This window comes from Oncorhynchus clarkii, chromosome 16 (assembly GCF_045791955.1).
Source record: "Oncorhynchus clarkii lewisi isolate Uvic-CL-2024 chromosome 16, UVic_Ocla_1.0, whole genome shotgun sequence".
Taxonomy (NCBI): Eukaryota; Metazoa; Chordata; class Actinopteri; order Salmoniformes; family Salmonidae; genus Oncorhynchus; species Oncorhynchus clarkii.
In genome coordinates this window covers 73,080,536-73,100,344 of record NC_092162.1, presented here as the reverse complement: position 1 = coordinate 73,100,344, position 19,809 = coordinate 73,080,536, and the positions used below count along the sequence as shown (strand labels likewise).

At 46.5% G+C, this 19,809-nt stretch overlaps 1 protein-coding gene across 5 annotated transcripts in view; it reads right to left on the bottom strand.

The window, feature by feature from the left end:
- Window positions 1–19,809, bottom strand: part of LOC139369008 (host cell factor 1-like) — a 58,075-nt gene that overhangs the window by 22,842 nt on the left and 15,424 nt on the right. For all 5 annotated transcript variants that reach the window (XM_071108571.1, XM_071108570.1, XM_071108572.1 and 2 more), the window contains 7 exons: window positions 19,687–19,746; window positions 17,365–17,475; window positions 15,617–15,824; window positions 10,485–10,618; window positions 4,774–4,912; window positions 4,249–4,385; window positions 2,193–3,474 (listed from right to left, as the gene is read on the bottom strand). In XM_071108571.1, the coding sequence (XP_070964672.1) occupies window positions 2,193–3,474; window positions 4,249–4,385; window positions 4,774–4,912; window positions 10,485–10,618; window positions 15,617–15,824; window positions 17,365–17,475; window positions 19,687–19,746 (2,071 nt within the window). The remainder of the gene's footprint in view (window positions 1–2,192; window positions 3,475–4,248; window positions 4,386–4,773; window positions 4,913–10,484; window positions 10,619–15,616; window positions 15,825–17,364; window positions 17,476–19,686; window positions 19,747–19,809) is intronic.

Below are 19,809 nucleotides of genomic sequence, written 5' to 3'. Positions count from 1 at the left end.
GCGGTTCCTGTTCCTCTTATAGAATATTTGTTGAAAAGTTTTGTGGCGCTCCTGCACCTAAATATAAACAGCACCCAGAATGCCAAGAGTATGCAACGCTGTAATCAAGGCTAAAGGCTAGCCACTTTGAAGATTCTCAAATAAAATATTTAGATTTTTGTTTAACACTTTTTTGGTTACTACATGATTCCATATCTGTTGTTTCATAGTTTTGATGTCTTCATTATTATTCTACAATGTAGAAAATAGTAAAAAAAACACTTGAATGAGTAGGTGTCCCCAAAGTGGACTGGTACGTTTGTTTTAGTGGAGCAGTAACACAATATCGGTCGATCAACAGCCTAACGACCAAACAATCAACTAATTGGGGTCAGCCCTACAGTGCTATTATTGTGAAGTGGAAATGTCTAGGAGCAACAACGGCTCATTTATACTGCGAAATGGTAGTCCACACAAGGTCACAGAACTGGACCGCCCGAGTCCTGAAGCGCGTAAATTCGTCTGTCCTCGGTTGCAACACTCCCTACTGAGTCCCAAATTGCCTCTGGAACCAACATCAGCACAATAACTGTTTGTTGGAAGCTTAATGAAATGGGTTTCCATGGGCGAGCAGCCGCATACAAACCTAAGATCATCATGCGCAATGCCAAGCTTCAGCTGGAGTGGTGTAAAGATCGCCGCCATTGGAAACTGGAGCAGTGGAAACGCGTTCTCTGGAGTGGTGAATCACGCTTCACCATCTGGCAGTCCGACGGACAAATCTTGGTTTGGCGGCTGCCAGGAAAATGCTACCTCCCCCAACGCATAGTGCCAACTGTAAAGTTTGGTGGAAGAGGAATAATGGTCTGGGGCTGTTTTTCATGGTTCAGGCTAGGCCCCTTCACTCCAGTGAAGGGAAATCATAACACTACAGCATACAATGACATTCTAGACAATTCTGTGCTTTCATGCTTCCAACTTTGTGGGAACAGTTTGGGGAAAGCCCTTTCATGTTTCAGCATGACAACGCCCCCATGCACAAAGCGAGGTCCATACAGAACTGGATTGTCGAGATCGGTGTGGAAGAACTTGACTGAGCTGCATTGAGCCCTGACTTCAAAAACATCGAACACCTTTTGGGATGAATTGGAACGCCGACTGCGAGCCAGGCCTAATCACTTGTGGATGAATGGAAACAAGTCCCCGCAGCAATGTCCCAACATCTAGTGGAAAGCGTTCCCAGAAGAGTGGAGGCTGTTATAGCAGCAATGTTCCAACATCTAGTGGAAAGCCTTCCCAGAAGAGTGGAGGCTGTTATAGCAGCAATGTTCCAACATCTAGTGGAAAGCCTTCCCAGAAGAGTGGAGGCTGTTATAGCAGCAATGTTCCAACATCTAGTGGAAAGCCTTCCCAGAAGAGTGGAGGCTGTTATAGCAGCAATGTTCCTACATCTAGTGGAAAGCCTTCCCAGAAGAGTGGAGGCTGTTATAGCAGCAATGTTCCAACATCTAGTGGAAAGCCTTCCCAGAAGAGTGGAGGCTGTTATAGCAGCAATGTTCCTACATCTAGTGGAAAGCCTTCCCAGAAGAGTGGAGGCTGTTATAGCAGCAATGTTCCAACATCTAGTGGAAAGCCTTCCCAGAAGAGTGGAGGCTGTTATAGCAGCAATGTTCCAACATCTAGTGGAAACTCTTCCCAGAAGAGTGGAGGCTGTTATAGTAGCAATGTTCCAACATCTAGTGGAAACTCTTCCCAGAAGAGTGGAGGCTGTTATAGCAGCAATGTTCCAACATCTAGTGGAAAGCCTTCCCAGAAGAGTGGAGGCTGTTATAGCAGCAAAAGGGGGGACCAAATCCATATTAATGCCCATGATTTTGGAATGAGAAGTTGGACAAGCAGCTGTCCACTACATGACCAAAAGTATGTTGGTTTTTATTTGATTAATAAAATATTTAAAAACTGTACTTAAATAAATGACATTAACATAAATGACAAATTCATTTATTTTCCGATTTGATAATTTCCCACAACTTTCCAGGCCTGGGGAAAAAAACATTTTCAAATACAATGACTTCTCCAGGATTTTCAAAACTGTACGAACCCTGACTGTACGAACCCTGACTGTACGAACCCTGACTGTACGAACCTGAATCTGTCAACTTGAAGAAAGGGACGGGTTACAGGCTCAGTGGATAGATAACAGTAAGTCCTACCTGTGGTAGCTGTGTTGGTGGTGCCCGTTTCGTGCGTCTCACACGGCGGATTGGAACACACTCTCTGGACCGTGCCCGTCCCTGTCCCCGTTCCTGTCCCCGTTCCTGTCAGGTTGGACGTAGTCTGAGACGGGGTGTTGGTGGTTCCTGTTTCGTGCGTCTCACACGGCGGATTGGAACACACTCTCTGGACCGTGCCCGTGCCCGTTCCTGTCCCCGTTCCTGTCCCCGTTCCTGTCAGGTTGGACGTAGTCTGAGACGGGGTGTTGGTGGTTCCTGTTTCGTGCGTCTCACACGGCGGATTGGAACACACTCTCTGGACCGTGCCCGTGCCCGTTCCTGTCCCCGTTCCTGTCCCCGTTCCTGTCAGGTTGGACGTAGTCTGAGACGGGGTGTTGGTCGTCCCTGTTTCGTGCGTCTCACACGGTGGATTGGAACACACTCTCTGCACTGTCCCTGTAGTCTGCCCGATGCCCATACTGGAGTTGTCCTGCGTCGAGGTAGTGGTAGTTCCAGTCTCGTGTGATTCACAAGGTGGATTGGAGCAGACAGGAGAGGTGAGGGGGGATCCTCCTCCTCCTCCTCCGCTGGATGACTTGCTCTGGTTATCTGAGGACGAGGAGCTGAGCGTCATGCCCATCTTGTCAGAGCCCATGTTAGAGCGTGCGGTGGTCGAGGTGTAGGTGGTCCCTGTTCTCAGAGTCTCCGGTCGTAGCACCCCGGGCACAGAGCTGGTACCAGAAACAGACGAGGGGGAGAGGTCTCCGGAGGAGGAGGAGGAGGGGGGCGGAGAGGACGGGGGATCAGACCCGCTGGTGTTGTTGGCTACGCTGGAGCCTTGTTGTTGCTGGTTGGATCCCATGTTACAGCTGGCGGTGGTCTGGGTGTTGGTGGTACCTGTATCGTGGGTCTCTGACGGCGGGTTGGTGCACACCTGCTGCACCTGGCCCATGTTGGAGGACGCTGTCGTTTGAGTGTTGGTGGTGCCGGTCTCGTGGGTTTCGCACGGCGGGTTTGAACACACCCTCTCCGCCCCACCATTACCAGTCATGTTAGCGGAGGCCGTGGTAGCTGTATTGGTAGTGCCGGTCTCGTGGGTCTCGCAGGGGGGGTTTGAGCAGACCAGGGTCACGGTGCCTGGGTCGCCTGCCTCGGGCTGGGTGGAGGAGGGGTCGGCGGAGGTGGGGGATGACAGGATGGAGACAGGAAGGTCATGGACAGGCTGAGCCTCCACACCGCTAGGGGAAGTGATTAAGGTCACCTGGGTGGCCTGGCCTCCTGCCTGGAGGACAGAGATGCAAGATGTCAATTAAACAACTTAATACAATTCAATCTAGCCATTATAATTAAGAAAAATGTATATAAAATGGAATGTTATGTCACTCCGAGTGATATGTTTTCATGGTGGCATGTTTGAACAGAAAAATAATTTCCACAGTTCATACAAGAAGCACTGCAACGTCACCCTGACTTATCATAGTCAGCTTGGTGTCAGCTTGGTGTCTCCCGGACATATCATAGTCAGCTTGGTGTCACCCGGACGTATCATAGTCAGCTTGGTGTCTCCCGGGCGTATCATAGTCAGCTTGGTGTCTACCGGACGTATCATAGTCAGCTTGGTGTCTCCCGGACGTATCATAGTCAGCTTGGTGTCTCCCGGACGTATCATAGTCAGCTTGGTGTCTCCCGGACGTATCATAGTCAGCTTGGTGTCTCCCGGACGTATCATAGTCAGCTTGGTGTCTCCCGGACGTATCATAGTCAGCTTGGTGTCTCCCGGACGTATCATAGTCAGATTGGTGTCTCCCAGGTGTATGCCACCAGGACAAGCTCAGCAGCAAATTTAAATGGAAGTCAATCCATTCCAAGTATTAATGACGACAGTACGTACCAGTACTAAACTGGACTGACATATAAAACACTAAGGCTGCAATTCTTTTTATTCACTAATTGGACTATTGACCAATTAGATTAGCTCTTTTGCCGATAATTGGGCAAAAGATCAGAATTGGGCTACCTGTGTAAACGCATCCTACGTCATCTACATAAACTGTACCTGTGCTGCGGAGACGGTGACCTGTCCTGGCAGGGTCGTCATGGTGCCCAAGGTGGTGATAGGAGCAACGGTGGCAACACTTCCTCCTGCCAGGCTGGTCGACACTGTGCCAGTCACCGTACCCAACGTAGTCACACCTGTTCAGAGGGAGAACATTGAATTATGAATTGATTGACGGCCATTGGTAGCGCTAACAGACTGGTTCCCAGGCTCGTGTAACGGGACTGATGCTGCAAAACAGCACAAGCTAAAGCCTGCCGGTGACCTGTTGATGATTCAATGTGTCGCTAACTAAATTCACATTAAATCACTAACTAAAATCACATTAAATCACTAACTAAAATCATATTAAATCACTAACTAAAATCACATTAAATCACTAACTAAAATCACATTAAATCACTAACTAAAATCATATTAAATCACTAACTAAAATCATATTAAATCACTAACTAAAACCATATTTAGTAGCATAACTAGACATGACTAGCAAAGCCGTGATGAGATTATCACTGAGCTCCTTACCTGTGGTTCCCTTGACGACCAGGGTGGTGACGTTAGGTTTGACACCGGAAACCGTTGCCGGGGAGACGAGACGTACACCTCCCATGGGGACGGTCCGTAAAATAGTTCCGGGCTGTCCTGGGGCACCCTTCAGCACCACCTGGTAGTAACATAATAATAATAATAACAGCATGTTAATCTACATAGAGGCCTTATATACAGTAAAATAGTTCCGGGCTGTCCTGGGGAACACTTCGGCGCCACCTGGTAGTAACAGAGAATGTATACATGTGCAATATAGGAAATATACACAGTTATTCCCCTGAGCAAGGCTCTTAACTGTTATACAATTTAAAATATTATATTATTTTTCAAATAACTGATTTAATGTTGCTGGACCCCAGGAAGAGTAGCTGCTGCCTTGGCAGGAACTAACGGGGATCCATATTAAACCCCAGGAAGAGTAGCTGCTTCCTTGGTAGGAACTAATGGGGATCCATAATAAACCCCAGGAAGAGTAGCTGCTGCCTTGGCAGGAACTAACGGGGATCCATATTAAACCCCAGGAAGAGTAGCTGCTGCCTTGACAGGAACTAATGAGGATCCATAATAAACCCCAGGAAGAGTAGCTGCTGCCTTGGTAGGAACTAATGGGGATCCATAATAAACCCCAGGAAGAGTAGCTGCTGCCTTGGTAGGAACTAATGGGGATCCATAATAAACCCCAGGAAGAGTAGCTGCTGCCTTGACAGGAACTAATGAGGATCCATAATAAACCCCAGGAAGAGTAGCTGCTGCCTTGGTAGGAACTAATGGGGATCCATAATAAACCCCAGGAAGAGTAGCTGCTGCCTTGGTAGGAACTAATGGGGATCCATAATAAACCCAAGGAAGAGTAGCTGCTGCCTTGACAGGAACTAATGGGGATCCATAATAAACCCCAGGAAGAGTAGCTGCTGCCTTGGTAGGAACTAATGGGGATCCATAATAAACCCAAGGAAGAGTAGCTGCTGCCTTGGTAGGAACTACCAGTCCATTTGGATATTTGAATAACTGCACCCATCACTAATCTGCTTCACATTGTATTGAAGGTAACAAATCTGTCGTTCTGTCCCTGAACAAGGCAGTTAACCCACCGTTCCCCTGAGCAAGGCAGTTAACCCACCGTTCCCCTGAACAAGGCAGTTAACCCACCGTTCCCCTGAGCAAGGCAGTTAACCCACCGTTCCCCTGAGCAAGGCAGTTAACCCACCGTTCCCCTCAGCAAGGCAGTTAACCCACCGTTCCCCTGAGCAAGGCAGTTAACCCACTGTTCCCCTGAGCAAGGCAGTTAACCCACTGTTCCCCTGAGCAAGGCAGTTAACCCACTGTTCCCCTGAGCAAGGCAGTTAACCCACTGTTCCCCTGAGCAAGGCAGTTAACCCACTGTTCCCCTGAGCAAGGCAGTTAACCCACTGTTCCCCTGAGCAAGGCAGTTAACCCACTGTTCCCCTGAACAAGACTTTTAAACCACTGTTCCCCTGAACAAGGCAGTTAACCCACTGTTCCCCTACTGTTCCCCTGAGCGAGGCAGTTAACCCACTGTTCCCCTACTGTTCCCCTGAGCAAGGCAGTTAACCCACTGTTCCCCTGAGCAAGGCAGTTAACCCACTGTTCCCCTGAGCAAGGCAGTTAACCCACTGTTCCCCTGAGCAAGGCAGTTAACCCACTGTTCCCCTGAGCAAGGCAGTTAACCCACTGTTCCCCTGAGCAAGGCAGTTAACCCACTGTTCCCCTGAACAAGGCAGTTAACCCACTGTTCCCCTGAACAAGGCAGTTAACCTACTGTTCCCCTGAACAAGGCAGTTAACCCACTGTTCCCCTGAACAGGCTAAGCCAATGTTCCCCTGAACAAGGCAGTTAACCCACTGTTCCCCTGAGCAAGGCAGTTAACCCACTGTTCCCCTGAACAAGGCAGTTAACCCACTGTTCCCCTGAACAAGGCAGTTAAACCACTGTTCCCTTGAGCGAGGCAGTTAACCCACTGTTCCCCTACTGTTCCCCTGAACAAGGCAGTTAACCCACTGTTCCCCTACTGTTCCCCTGAACAAGGCAGTTAACCCACTGTTCCCCTGAACAGGCAGTTAACCCACTGTTCCCCTGAACAGGCAGTTAACCCACTGTTCCTCTGAGTGAGGCAGTTAACCCACTGTTCCCCTACTGTTCCCCTGAACAGGCAGTTAACCCACTGTTCCCCTGAACAAGGCAGTTAACCCACTGTTCCCCTACTGTTCCCCTGAGCAAGGCAGTTAACCCACTGTTCCCCTGAACAAGGCAGTTAACCCACTGTTCCCCTGAACAGGCAGTTAACCCACTGTTCCCCTACTGTTCCCCTGAACAAGGCAGTTAACCCACTGTTCCCCTGAACAAGGCAGTTAACCCACTGTTCCCCTGAACAAGGCAGTTAACCTACTGTTCCCCTGAACAAGGCAGTTAACCTACTGTTCCCCTGAACAGGCAGTTAACCCACTGTTCCCCTGAACAAGGCAGTTAACCCACTGTTCCCCTGAACAAGGCAGTTAACCCACTGTTCCCCTGAACAAGGCAGTTAACCCACTGTTCCCCTGAACAAGGCAGTTAACCCACTGTTCCCCTGAACAAGGCAGTTAACCTACTGTTCCCCTGAACAAGGCAGTTAACCCACTGTTCCCCTGAACAGGCAGTTAACCCACTGTTCCCCTGAACAAGGCAGTTAACCCACTGTTCCCCTGAACAAGGCAGTTAACCCACTGTTCCCCTGAGCAAGGCAGTTAACCCACTGTTCCCCTGAGCAAGGCAGTTAACCCACTGTTCCCCTGAGCAAGGCAGTTAACCCACTGTTCCCCTGAGCAAGGCAGTTAACCCACTGTTCCCCTGAGCAAGGCAGTTAACCCACTGTTCCCCTGAGCAAGGCAGTTAACCCACTGTTCCCCTGAGCAAGGCAGTTAACCCACTGTTCCCCTGAGCAAGGCAGTTAACCCACTGTTCCCCTGAGCAAGGCAGTTAACCCACTGGCAGTTAACCCACTGTTCCCCTGAACAAGGCAGTTAACCCACTGTTCCCCAAGGCAGTGAACAAGGCAGTTAACCCACTGTTCCCCTGAACAAGGCAGTTAACCCACTGTTCCCCAAGGCAGTGAACAAGGCAGTTAACCCACTGTTCCCCTGAACAAGGCAGTTAACCCACTGTTCCCCTGAACAAGGCAGTTAACCCACTGTTCCCCTGAACAAGGCAGTTAACCCACTGTTCCCCTGAACAAGGCAGTTAACCCACTGTTCCCCTGAACAAGGCAGTTAACCCACTGTTCCCCTGAGCAAGGCAGTTAACCCACTGTTCCCCTGAGCAAGGCAGTTAACCCACTGTTCCCCTGAGCAAGGCAGTTAACCCACTGTTCCCCTGAGCAAGGCAGTTAACCCACTGTTCCCCTGAGCTAGGCAGTTAACCCACTGTTCCCCTGAACAAGGCAGTTAACCCACTGTTCCCCTGAACAAGGCAGTTAACCTACTGTTCCCCTGAACAAGGCAGTTAACCCACTGTTCCCCTGAACAGGCTAAGCCAATGTTCCCCTGAACAAGGCAGTTAACCCACTGTTCCCCTGAGCAAGGCAGTTAACCCACTGTTCCCCTGAACAAGGCAGTTAACCCACTGTTCCCCTGAACAAGGCAGTTAAACCACTGTTCCCTTGAGCGAGGCAGTTAACCCACTGTTCCCCTACTGTTCCCCTGAACAAGGCAGTTAACCCACTGTTCCCCTACTGTTCCCCTGAACAAGGCAGTTAACCCACTGTTCCCCTTAACCCACTGTTCCCCTGAACAGGCAGTTAACCCACTGTTCCTCTGAGGAGGCAGTTAACCCACTGTTCCCCTACTGTTCCCCTGAACAGGCAGTTAACCCACTGTTCAGGCAGTTAACCCACTGTTCCCCTACTGTTCCCCTGACAAGGCAGTTAACCCACTGTTCCCCTGAACAAGGCAGTTAACCCACTGTTCCCCTGAACAGGCAGAGGCAGTTAACCCACTGTTCCCCTACTGTTCCCCTGAACAAGGCAGTTAACCCACTGTTCCCCTACTGTTCCCCTGAACAAGGCAGTTAACCCACTGTTCCCCTGAACAGGCAGTTAACCCACTGTTCCCCTGAACAGGCAGTTAACCCACTGTTCCTCTGAGTGAGGCAGTTAACCCACTGTTCCCCTACTGTTCCCCTGAACAGGCAGTTAACCCACTGTTCCCCTGAACAAGGCAGTTAACCCACTGTTCCCCTAGTTAACCCACTGTTCCCCTACTGTTCCCCTGAACAAGGCAGTTAACCCACTGTTCCCCTGAACAAGGCAGTTAACCCACTGTTCCCCTGAACAAGGCAGTTAACCTACTGTTCCCCTGAACAAGGCAGTTAACCTACTGTTCCCCTGAACAGGCAGTTAACCCACTGTTCCCCTGAACAAGGCAGTTAACCCACTGTTCCCCTGAACAAGGCAGTTAACCCACTGTTCCCCTGAACAAGGCAGTTAACCCACTGTTCCCCTGAACAAGGCAGTTAACCCACTGTTCCCCTGAACAAGGCAGTTAACCTACTGTTCCCCTGAACAAGGCAGTTAACCTACTGTTCCCCTGAACAGGCAGTTAACCCACTGTTCCCCTGAACAAGGCAGTTAACCCACTGTTCCCCTGAACAAGGCAGTTAACCCACTGTTCCCCTGAGCAAGGCAGTTAACCCACTGTTCCCCTGAGCAAGGCAGTTAACCCACTGTTCCCCTGAGCAAGGCAGTTAACCCACTGTTCCCCTGAGCAAGGCAGTTAACCCACTGTTCCCCTGAGCAAGGCAGTTAACCCACTGTTCCCCTGAGCAAGGCAGTTAACCCACTGTTCCCCTGAGCAAGGCAGTTAACCCACTGTTCCCCTGAACAAGGCAGTTAACCCACTGTTCCCCTGAACAAGGCAGTTAACCCACTGTTCCCCTGAACAAGGCAGTTAACCCACTGTTCCCCTGAACAAGGCAGTTAACCCACTGTTCCCCTGAACAAGGCAGTTAACCCACTGTTCCCCTGAACAAGGCACTTAACCCACTGTTCCCCTGAACAAGGCACTTAACCCACTGTTCCCCTGAACAAGGCAGTTAACCCACTGTTCCCCTGAACAAGGCAGTTAACCCACTGTTCCCCTGAACAAGGCAGTTAACCCACTGTTCCCCTGAACAAGGCAGTTAACCCACTGTTCCTAGGTCGTCATTGAAAATGAGAATTTGTTCTTAACTGACTTGCCGAGTTAGATTTTAAAAAAGGTCAAATTTCTGCAGCATTTTACAAATGTTAGTTTTACTAATTTGATTATGGATTTTATCATAAAGGGGTTTATTACTGACTTGTACATCCTCTTTACCTGTGTGAGTCCCTGCTGACCAGCCCCAGTTCTGGGCACAGTGCTGATGATCATGTCTGGTGTTACTGTACCAGGATTAAAAGGTTAGAGAGGGGATAGAGGGGGGTTGGTGTACCTGTGTGAGTCCCTGTTGACCAGCCCGTTCTGTGCATAGTGCTGATGATCATGCCTGGTGTTACTGCACCAGGGTTAAAGGTTAGAGAAGGGATAGAGGGGGGTTGGTGTACCTGTGTGAGTCCCTGTTGACCAGCCCGTTCTGTGCATAGTGCTGATGATCATGCTTGGTGTTACTGCACCAGGGTTAAAGGTTAGAGAAGGGATAGAGGGGGGTTGGTGTACCTGTGTGAGTCCCTGCTGACCAGCCCCAGTTCTGGGCATTGCGCTGATGATCTTGCCTGGTGTCCCGGTGCCTGGTGTCATCATCTTAGTGGTAATGATGGTAATGGGGGACTTCATACCACTTCCTGTCACTCCTGACCAGACAACAGATTAAAACACATTAGTGCATGTAGTAGGCAAGGGGGAACCCATTTCTGGTATATCAATAAAATAAATCCCAGCACACTTTTGGACTCATTTAGTCGTTACCTGATAAAAGTACAATATCATTGGAAATTAATGTTGAAAATTAAATTTATATTCCCGAAAATTAAATTGAAAAATGATGCCATAGCTAGAACAAGTAGACGGAACAAGGAGCCAGACGTTTCACCAGATATCTAAACCTGAAGAATCCGGTCGGAATTTCCACTCCCCACCAAATATGGTCATGACAGGAAGCCCAGTGGCCGGCAGTGGGAAGAGATGGAACTGGGCCAAATTTCTGCTCGCGGAAGAAAATCCCGACCTCAATACAGATTACAGTTTTTTTTGTTCTTAATGTTTACATTAAGGGGTGTTAAATCTATAAGACAAAACTGCAGGTAAAATCCTATGGGTGGTATGACTACTAGGGGGGGCCAATACAATTCTACTGCAGTCATACAGTTGTTCGTAGTAGTAGTAGTAGTAGTAGTAGTAGTAGTAGTAGTAGTAGTAGTAGTAGTAGTAGTAGTAGTAGTAGTAGTTGTTGTTCGTAGTAGTAGTAGTAGTAGTAGTAGTAGTAGTAGTAGTAGTAGTAGTAGTAGTAGTAGTAGTAGTAGTAGTAGTAGTAGTAGTAGTAGTAGTAGTAGTAGTAGTAGTAGTAGTAGTAGTAGTAGTAGTAGTAGTAGTTGTTGTTCGTAGTAGTAGTAGTAGTAGTAGTTGTAGTAGTAGTAGTAGTAGTAGTAGTAGTAGTAGTAGTAGTTGTTCGTAGTAGTAGTAGTAGTAGTAGTAGTAGTAGTAGTAGTAGTAGTAGTAGTAGTAGTAGTAGTAGTAGTTCGTAGTAGTAGTAGTTGTTGTTCGTAGTAGTAGTAGTAGTAGTAGTTGTAGTAGTTGTTCGTAGTAGTAGTAGTAGTAGTAGTAGTAGTAGTAGTAGTAGTAGTAGTAGTAGTAGTAGTTGTTGTTCGTAGTAGTAGTAGTAGTAGTAGTAGTAGTTGTAGTAGTAGTAGTTGTAGTAGTAGTAGTTGTTGTTCGTAGTAGTAGTAGTAGTAGTAGTTGTTCGTAGTAGTTGTAGTTGTTCGTAGTAGTAGTAGTAGTAGTAGTAGTAGTAGTAGTAGTAGTAGTAGTAGTAGTAGTAGTAGTAGTTGTTCGTAGTAGTAGTAGTTGTTCGTAGTAGTAGTAGTTGTTCGTAGTAGTAGTAGTAGTTAGTAGTAGTAGTAGTAGTAGTTGTTCGTAGTAGTAGTAGTTGTTCGTAGTAGTAGTAGTTGTTGTTCGTAGTAGTAGTAGTAGTAGTAGTAGTAGTAGTAGTAGTAGTAGTAGTAGTAGTAGTAGTAGTAGTAGTTGTTCGTAGTAGTAGTAGTAGTAGTAGTAGTAGTAGTAGTTGTTCGTAGTAGTAGTAGTTGTTCGTAGTAGTAGTAGTTGTTCGTAGTAGTAGTAGTTGTTCGTAGTAGTTGTAGTTGTTCGTAGTAGTAGTAGTTGTTCGTAGTAGTAGTAGTTGTTCGTAGTAGTAGTAGTTGTTCGTAGTAGTAGTAGTTGTTCGTAGTAGTTGTAGTTGTTCGTAGTAGTAGTAGTTGTTCGTAGTAGTAGTAGTTGTTCGTAGTAGTAGTAGTTGTTCGTAGTAGTAGTAGTTGTTCGTAGTAGTAGTAGTTGTTCGTAGTAGTAGTAGTTGTTCGTAGTAGTAGTAGTTGTTCGTAGTAGTAGTAGTTGTTCGTAGTAGTAGTAGTTGTTGTAGTAGTAGTAGTAGTAGTAGTAGTAGTAGTAGTAGTAGTAGTAGTAGTAGTAGTAGTAGTAGTTGTTCGTAGTAGTAGTAGTAGTAGTAGTAGTAGTAGTAGTAGTAGTAGTAGTAGTTGTTCGTAGTAGTAGTAGTTGTTCGTAGTAGTAGTAGTTGTTCGTAGTAGTAGTAGTTGTTCGTAGTAGTAGTAGTTGTTCGTAGTAGTAGTAGTTGTTCGTAGTAGTAGTAGTTGTTCGTAGTAGTAGTAGTTGTTCGTAGTAGTAGTAGTTGTTCGTAGTAGTAGTAGTTGTTCGTAGTAGTTGTTCGTAGTAGTAGTAGTTGTTGTTCGTAGTAGTAGTAGTAGTAGTAGTAGTAGTAGTAGTAGTAGTACGGCATCTGGAGTCTGCTTTGTGGCAGGTGAAATTATCCCAAATTATCTTTCCATTTGTTATGTGCATTAAAGCGACTCACGACAACGACAAAAAGAAACCAAAACCAAGTGATCGGTTGTGTTCCCTACGTTCTCTTTTTTCCCCCCCTCCGTTACGTGTCTCTCATTCAATTTCGTTCCCCGCCACTCCCTCTGCACATGCGAGTGGTGTGCACCGAAGCCTACAGAAATGTACTTGCTTTGCAAATGTGTCTTAATTTCTACCAATCTGTGTGTGCCAGTTACGGTTTTCATATCCACCTTTTCATGGAGCAGTTTAAATTTAATTTAAAAAATAAAATGGCTTCATATCTCAAAATCATTGTCACGTAGTTAATCAAAATTATAAATAGATTATAAAAACCTCAGTTACTTATATTGCCAACTATGTAAAAAATTTTTTTTTTAAAAGCCTACATAAAGCCAACAAATAAAAACATTGCAGCCTGCAAATAGACGATATATGGATAACAATAAATATCCTATAAATCAACATTGGCTACACATGGTCTGTCTGCAACAAACTTGAAACATTGTATCAACTATTAACTTGGGTCAGGCCCAAAGCTTGCACTAGCAAACTTGTATAAAATATTCCTGGTCCTCAGAGTTAGTCTCCTGTGCCAGTGAGGTCAGGACAGACACAGCTGTAGACCTATTTTCATGATGTTTCCACTGGATCAGAGCATGACATTTTGTCCCTTTCACACAGAGTGGTTATCAAACGAGAGAGAGCTAGACATTGAGGAACTATTGTCATTCTCAATGGATGTAAAAAACAAAATCATAATAAAATAAAATAAAAGACTTGGTTTGCTTGTTGATTGGGGTGAAGAAAACATGACTTTGAGAGGCTCTACAGCTCATTAGTGGTGGTGAGTTAAGCCAATCAGAAATACTATCAGATCCCCAAATGGACACATTTATAAATCCGCATTTAGTTTTAAAACACCTCATCGCTGGAACCAGCTACACAATACATTACAATAGGATGTTCTGGTACCTCTTATCAATTTTAGAAAAAAATATTGATTTCTCACCTTCTTAATGAGAAAAGTAATAGTTTTTTTTTTCTTGTGTATTTGTGTTGTGCTGTATTTTACTAGTTTTATATTGGATAAGATTTTTGTCATTGTATATGCAGGGCTCCCTGTGAAAGAGAACCTGGTCTCAATGGTGACTCCCTGCTTAAATAACATATATATATATATATATAGTAGTAGTAGTAATTTGAAAGATACACATCTGCTAACTAACATCACAGCATTGTTGCATTAGGTAGGTTTATTCGTAATGAAATAATCCCTTTGATGATGGAGACATGTTGATGGCAGTTTTTTCAGTTAGGGATTTTCTCTGAATGTTATTGACTCAATTTAATTTAAACTTTATATATATTTTTTCACATCACTGGTTAGAGGACAACCTGCAGAACAGACATTTTGAAATGTTGCATTTTGATACGGGGGGGGGGGGGGGGTCACCGGAATAGGAAGAGAAGCACACTGTTCACTCCTATCGATTATCACGTTGAAATCAAGTGCGTGAAAAGGAGGAGATGAGGCACGTCCTGTTAGAACAGCTAAACAATAAAACACACGGAATCTGTGAATCGTGTGAATCAGTGAATCCCTGGTTAGAAGACCATTTGTAGAAGACTGCTTGGTTAGAAGACCATTTGTAGAAGACTGCTTGGTTAGAAGACCATTTGTAGAAGACTGCTTGGTTAGAAGACCATTTGTAGAAGACTGCTTGGTTAGAAGACCATTTGTAGAAGACTGCTTGGTTAGAAGACCATTTGTAGAAGACTGCTTGGTTAGAAGACTGCTTGGTTAGAAGACCATTTGTAGAAGACTGCTTGGTTAGAAGACCATTTGTAGAAGACTGCTTGGTTAGAATACCATTTGTAGAAGACTGCTTGGTTAGAAGACTGCTTGGTTAGAAGACTGCTTGGTTAGAAGACTGCTTGGTTAGAAGACCGCTCGGTTAGAAGACCGCTCGGTTAGAAGACTGCTTGTAGAAGACTGCTTGGTTAGACCGCTCGGTTAGAAGACCGCTCGGTTAGAAGACCGCTCGGTTAGAAGACCGCTCGGTTAGAAGACCGCTCGGTTAGAAGACCGCTCGGTTAGAAGACTGCTCGGTTAGAAGACTGCTCGGTTAGAAGACTGCTCGGTTAGAAGACTGCTCGGTTAGAAGACTGCTCGGTTAGAAGACTGCTCGGTTAGAAGACTGCTCGGTTAGAAGACTGCTCGGTTAGAAGACTGCTTGGTTAGAAGACTGCTTGGTTAGAAGACTGCTTGGTTAGAAGACTGCTTGGTTAGAAGACTGCTTGGTTAGAAGACTGCTTGTAGAAGACTGCTTGGTTAGAAGACTGCTTGGTTAGAAGACTGCTTGTAGAAGACTGCTTGGTTAGAAGACTGCTTGGTTAGAAGACTGCTTGGTTAGAAGACTGCTTGGTTAGAAGACTGCTTGGTTAGAAGACTGCTTGCTATAAGGTTAATTTTGAAGTGTTGCATTTTGATTCAAGTCAAGACAAATATCTATATTCTGGAACGTCGAATGTTGATGTCGGGAGACTGCCATCACAGAAATGTTCCTGTTAGTTAACTTAAACCAATCACAACGTGGCATAGCATAGCAGCAGTGACAACGGTTGGCTGCTATTTAAGTGATAGTTTGACTGTCAAATCCATGTACTGGTGCTCGGCAAGAGACTTTTTCCAGAGAAATATTCACCAGCGCCTGACCAAAATTTTAAAAAAGGCTCCAGACCTGCAATTGACTGAAACGATCGATAGGAAGCAGACTAACCTGTTTGTCCGATGGAAGACATGGGTATGGTCTTGATAATGTGGGTGCCCGGCTTGGAGGTGGAGGTAGGCATGCTGCTGTAGGACAAGATGGTGGGCTTGCCCCCTACGGTGGTCCCGGCCTTGGAAGTGGTGATGATGGTGGTGGGCGTGCCGTCGGCTGACGTCACCAACTTCAGGATAGTACCCGCCGGAAGAGGACCCTTCGTCTGGCGGGACAGGAAGAGGAGAGAGAGAGAGAGAGAGAGACACAGAGACAGAGAGAGACAGAGAGAGACAGAGAGAGAGACAGAGAGAGAGACAGAGAGAGAGACAGAGAGAGAGACAGAGAGAGAGAGAGAGAAAGAAACAGAGAGACAGACAGAGAGAGAGACAGACAGAGAAAGAGAGAGAGAGAGTGACAGAGAGACAGAGAGATAGAGATAAAGACACAGAGAGATAAAGACACAGAGAGATAGAGAGACAGAGAGATAGAGAGAGAGAGAGAGAGAGACAGAGACAGAGACAGAGAGAGACAGAGAGAGATAGAGAGAGAGAGACACACAGAGATAGAGACACAGAGGGGTCAGAAGTGAAGACGAGAGGTGGAAGCTAACATTTATCATGCTACACCTTTGTGAAATAGAGCCCCACCTTGAGTTGGTGTGATCTCCGTCGAGATGGATTACACCAACTGTTGGTTTATGCATGAAAACAACCAGCACCATTTCAGCTTGGTAGACAGTTGGAGACTCTTCTCTATACGTCAGAACATATTCCATGTCTGTTTCCACGGGATCTCACAGAAACTACGGATGAGAATCGGCTGACGATGTGAATTCACCAATAAGTTGATCGTTGTGTACTGTCCTGTATCACACAACTACAGGCACCACTGTCCCGTATTACACAACTACAGGTACCACTGTCCTGTATCACACAACTACAGACACCACTGTCCCGTGTTACACAACTACAGGTACCACTGTCCCGTATTACGCAACTACAGGTACCACTGTCCTGTATTACACAACTACAGGCACCACTGTCCTGTGTTACACAACTACAGGTACCACTGTCCGGTATTACACAACTACAGGCACCACTGTCCCGTGTTACACAACTACAGGCACCACTGTCCCGTATTACACAACTACAGGCACCACTGTCCCGTATTACACAACTACAGGCACCACTGTCCCGTATCACACAACTACAGGCACCACTGTCCTGTGTCACACAACTACAGGCACCACTGTCCTGTGTCACACAACTACAGGCACCACTGTCCTGTGTCACACAACTACAGGCACCACTGTCCTGTATCACACAACTACAGGCACCACTGTCCTGTGTTACACAACTACAGGCACCACTGTCCTGTGTTACACAACTACAGGCACCACTGTCCTGTGTTACACAACTACAGGCACCACTGTCCGGTATTACACAACTACAGGTACCACTGTCTGGTATTACACAACTACAGGTACCACTGTCTGGTATTACACAACTAGAGGTACCACTGTCCTGTGTTACACAACTACAGGCACCACTGTCCTGTGTTACACAACTACAGGCACCACTGTCCTGTGTTACACAACTACAGGCACCACTGTCCTGTGTTACACAACTACAGGCACCACTGTCCTGTGTTACACAACTACAGGCACCACTGTCCTGTATTACACAACTAAATGTATTACTGACCTGTATTACATAACTAAATGTATTACTGACCTGTATTACATAACTAAATGTATTACTGACCTGTAGGATGTGCTGGAGGCTGGAGCCAGCCTGTCCCGTCACCGCTCCTGTCTGACCAGGCTTGGTCTGGACCACGGACATCACCTTCCCCAGGTTGGACAGGTTAGACAGCTAGAGGACAGGAAGTAGGAGAGACCGTCAGATCACAGAGGAAAGACTGGTCTAACACCACATGACTTTTACTATCAACATAGGTCTATTTCTATTTAGTGTAATGCAGCATGACACTATGACGCTTCCACGTGACTTATTCAGATTGGACTGTTCTACTGTATTTAATACGTGACCCCCACATGGGGGGACTGGACTGTTCTACTGTATTTAATATGTGACCCCCCCCATGGAGGGAATGGACTGTTCTACTGTATTTAATACGTGACCCCCACATGGGGGGACTGGATTGTTCTACTGTATTTAATATGTGACCCCCCCCATGGAGGGAATGGACTGTTCTACTGTATTTAATACGTGACCCCCACATGGGGGGACTGGATTGTTCTACTGTATTTAATATGTGACTCCCCCCCATGGAGGGAATGGACTGTTCCACTGTACATGTTTAATATGTGACTCCCCCCCCATGGAGGGAATGGACTGTTCTACTGTACATGTTTAATATGTGAGCCCCTCATGGAGGGAATGGACTGTTCTACTGTATTTAATATGTGAGCCCCCCATGGAGGGAATGGACTGTTCTACTGTATTTAATACGTGACCCCCACATGGGGGGAATGGACTGTTCTACTGTACATGTTTAATATGTGAGCCCCCCCATGGAGGGAATGGACTGTTCTACTGTACATGTTTAATATGTGAGCCCCTCATGGAGGGAATGGACTGTTCTACTGTATTTAATATGTGAGCCCCCCATGGAGGGACTGTTCTACTGTACATGTTTAATATGTGAGCCCCCCCATGGGGTAATGGACTGTTCTACTGTATTTAATATGTGAGCCCCCCATGGAGGGAATGGACTGTTCTACTGTATTTAATATGTGACCCCCCCCATGGAGGGAATGGACTGTTCTACTGTATTTAATACGTGACCCCCACATGGGGGGAATGGACTGTTCTACTGTACATGTTTAATATGTGACTCCCCCCCCATGGAGGGAATGGACTGTTCTACTGTATTTAATATGTGAGCCCCCCATGGAGGGAATGGACTGTTCTACTGTATTTAATATGTGACCCCCCCATGGAGGGAATGGACTGTTCTACTGTATTTAATATGTGAGCCCCCAATGGAGGGAATGGACTGTTCTACTGTATTTAATATGTGAGCCCCCCATGGAGGGAATGGACTGTTCTACTGTATTTAATATGTGAGCCCCCCATGGAGGGAATGGACTGTTCTACTGTATTTAATATGTGAGCCCCCATGGAGGGAATGGACTGTTCTACTGTATTTAATATGTGAGCCCCCCATGGAGGGAATGGACTGTTCTACTGTATTTAATATGTGACCCCCCCATGGAGGGAATGGACTGTTCTACTGTATTTAATATGTGAGCCCCCCATGGAGGGAATGGACTGTTCTACTGTATTTAATATGTGAGCCCCCCATGGAGGGAATGGACTGTTCTACTGTATTTAATATGTGACCCCCCCCATGGAGGGAATGGATTGTTCTACTGTATTTAATATGTGACCCCCCCCCCCATGGAGGGAATGGACTGTTCTACTGTATTTAATATGTGAGCCCCCCATGGAGGGACTGGACTGTTCTACTGTACATGTTTAATATGTGACTCCCCCCCCCATGGAGGGAATGGACTGTTCTAATGTACATGTTTAATATGTGAGCCCCTCATGGAGGGAATGGACTGTTCTACTGTATTTAATATGTGAGCCCCCCATGGAGGGAATGGACTGTTCTACTGTACATGTTTAATATGTGATCCCCATGGAGGGAATGGACTGTTCCACTGTACATGTTTAATAAGTGACCCCCCCCCATGGAGGGAATGGACTGTTCTACTGTACATGTTTAATATGTGGCCCCCCCACCCCCATGGGGATAATGGACTGTTCCACTGTACATGTTTAATATGTGGCCCCCCCACCCCCATGGGGATAATGGACTGTTCTACTGTACATGTTTAATATGTGACCCCCCCCCCCCCATGGAGGGAATGGACTGTTCTACTGTACATGTTTAATATGTGACCCCCCCCATGGGGATAATGGACTGTCCCACTGTACATGTTTAATATGTGAGCCCCTCATGGAGGGAATGGACTGTGCTACTGTACATGTTTCATATGTGAGGGGGGGAATGGACTGTTCATGTAAAAGACAACAGAAGACATCCTAACTAACCCAATGCTGCACGTCCTTCCCAGACATCACTTTGTTTTGACCCTGGTTGGCCGCGGTCAGCTTAGAACGGGGGCACAAAACAGACGCAGTGAGTCCCTGCTAAACCCAGGGGTCAATAAGCTG